This window comes from Carlito syrichta, unplaced genomic scaffold (genome assembly GCF_000164805.1).
Source record: "Carlito syrichta isolate Samal-C Ts95f unplaced genomic scaffold, Tarsius_syrichta-2.0.1 Scaffold123376, whole genome shotgun sequence".
Taxonomy (NCBI): Eukaryota; Metazoa; Chordata; class Mammalia; order Primates; family Tarsiidae; genus Carlito; species Carlito syrichta.
This window is the reverse complement of record NW_007067472.1, coordinates 1-1,983: the sequence shown is the minus strand read 5'-3', so window position 1 is coordinate 1,983 and position 1,983 is coordinate 1. Positions and strand designations below refer to the sequence as shown.

At 63.4% G+C, this 1,983-nt stretch overlaps 1 protein-coding gene across 1 annotated transcript in view; it reads right to left on the bottom strand.

Annotated features, from left to right (window-relative positions):
• Nucleotides 1-1,884, bottom strand: part of LOC103249741 (adhesion G protein-coupled receptor A1-like) — a 42,319-nt gene extending 40,435 nt beyond the window's left edge. The window contains exon 1 of the mRNA XM_021707682.1: nucleotides 1,636-1,884. Within this exon, the coding sequence (XP_021563357.1) occupies nucleotides 1,636-1,638 (3 nt within the window). The 5' untranslated portion in view covers nucleotides 1,639-1,884. The remainder of the gene's footprint in view (nucleotides 1-1,635) is intronic.
• Between the last annotated feature and the right edge of the window lie 99 nt (nucleotides 1,885-1,983).

The following is a 1,983-nucleotide window of genomic DNA, read 5'->3' as shown; positions in this document are numbered from 1 at the left end:
AGGCTGCGGTGGCCGGGAGCGGTCACTGCACTCCAGTCTGGGTGACAGAGTGAGACTCCAACTCAAAAAAACCAAAAAACAACAAAAAAAGAATAAAAACCCAACCAATGGCTGAAATTCCACACTCTGCAGGCAAAGTTAGCCCAATAGGCTTTCACAGTCTCGGATGCGAAGGAAGCCTGGTGGGCTGCACCAATCTGGCTAGAATCAGGGCTGGTACTTGGTAGAGCACCCCACCAGGTGCTGGGAGCCTAGAGGAACGTGTGCTAATGGACTCAGACCAAGTGGGGTGGGGGCACTGCTCAGGTGGGAAAGCCCCTGCACAGCTGTGTGTAGAAGGCTTGGGGGTAGAGAGGAGGTGGCAAGGGAGGGACTGAGATGGGCAGCTGGTCCCCAGGGGCCCCGAGGCTGCCTGGCCATCCCTGCCTCCAGAAGCCTCTCTCAGTTCACCTTCATTTGCCAATGACAGGCTTCCATTTTGCAAATGAGGATCTAAATTTGTGGATGAAAAGCCACCCATGGTGCCGACCTGAAGGCCCAGGGCTGGGCTGGGCGTGGCCCCCCCGCAGGGCAACAAGTGATGACTTTGGAGGCTGGAGGATGCCCTGGGGCCAGCCTGCTGGCCTCTGAGGAGTGGCTGGTGTCTGCCACATAACCTTGCCAGCTGTCAGGAAGGTGAGTCCTCCGCCTCAGAGGCTGGAGGGAGCCCTGCGAGACGATGCTGAATCTTGGCAAAAGACAGCTCTCTGGTTTGGACATTTGAATGGAACAAGGAGAAAACGAGCGAGTGACTCGGACAGACCACTGCTCATGGAGCAGATGCTGGGTGCACTCCGAAGCACTCGGGCGGCACCTGTGCCGGCCACACGTCCCGGGGCCATCGGCATTCTCCACACGCGCTCGCGGTCCTCCCGCCTGTCAGCTGTCTCTTACCAGCACACACAAAGCATTGTTTACCCGGCTGTCAACCTTTCCGGATTCCAGGCCAGCAGCAGCCACAGGGAAAGCTGGCAGGAGCCTTCGGACGAGCCCTGTGGTGGGTCCCCCTTGCTGCTTTGGCCTGGCCGTGGCCGAACCCCTTCCTGGCCAGAGGGACACCCTTCCCGTGTTTGTCATCCGTGCGGCCGCCTTCACCCGCCGCAGGCTTCGCCGCCGAAGCCCACCCACGTCTGTCCCTGCTGCTGTTCTGTCAACTTTCTGATGGGGGGGCTGGCATGATGTCGTGGAAAGGGTCTTGGGAGGGGACAGAGGGGCACCGAGTGGCAGGGACCCCAGTCCAGGGTCAGAGAAGGTTTCCACAGAGTGCTGTGCCAGCCACCCGGGATGAGGGTCACCTCCACTGATGAAAGGATCGACATTGCTGCATGCCTGCAACTAATTAGTATGATCAACGCCGAGTGGGCCGGCAGAAGGGAGACAGGCAGCCCCGGCCCGGGCGCCGCGAGACCCTGCAGCCCTCGCCCCACCCTGGCAGGGTGTCCCACCCCAGCACCGAGCCTGGGCTAGCCACTGGCTAACTAACGGCTTCACAACTTTCCCGGCCCGGACTCCGGGAGCCGGGCAGCGGCCCTCCGAGTCGCCCGGCCCTGGCTGGCAGGGCTGCACCGAGGCGGTCCCCCAGGGGCAGGTACTCACCATGAGCACTGCAAAGTTACCGGAGTGTGAGCGCCAGTGAGAAGGCGTCCAGGCCCAGGCGGTCAAGTGGCGCCCTTCTCCCCGCCAGCCTCCATGGCCCTCCGGAAGGTCAACGTCCCAGGCAGCGGCCAAGAGGTGCAGCTCCCAGGCCACGTGCCTCAGGGTGACTGGGGTGGGGTGGGTGAGGGTCCTGGGGCGGCCCCCATCTGCGAAGACAGCGCACCGTCAGCCGCGTGGGGGCTCGCAGCCCCGAGCCAGGCGGGAGGCGGCGGCCCCTCTGCAAGTTCGCGCCGTCGCGGTCCCCCCAGGCCAGCCCGTGGGGCCGGCGGACTCAGGGCGCTCTCCAGG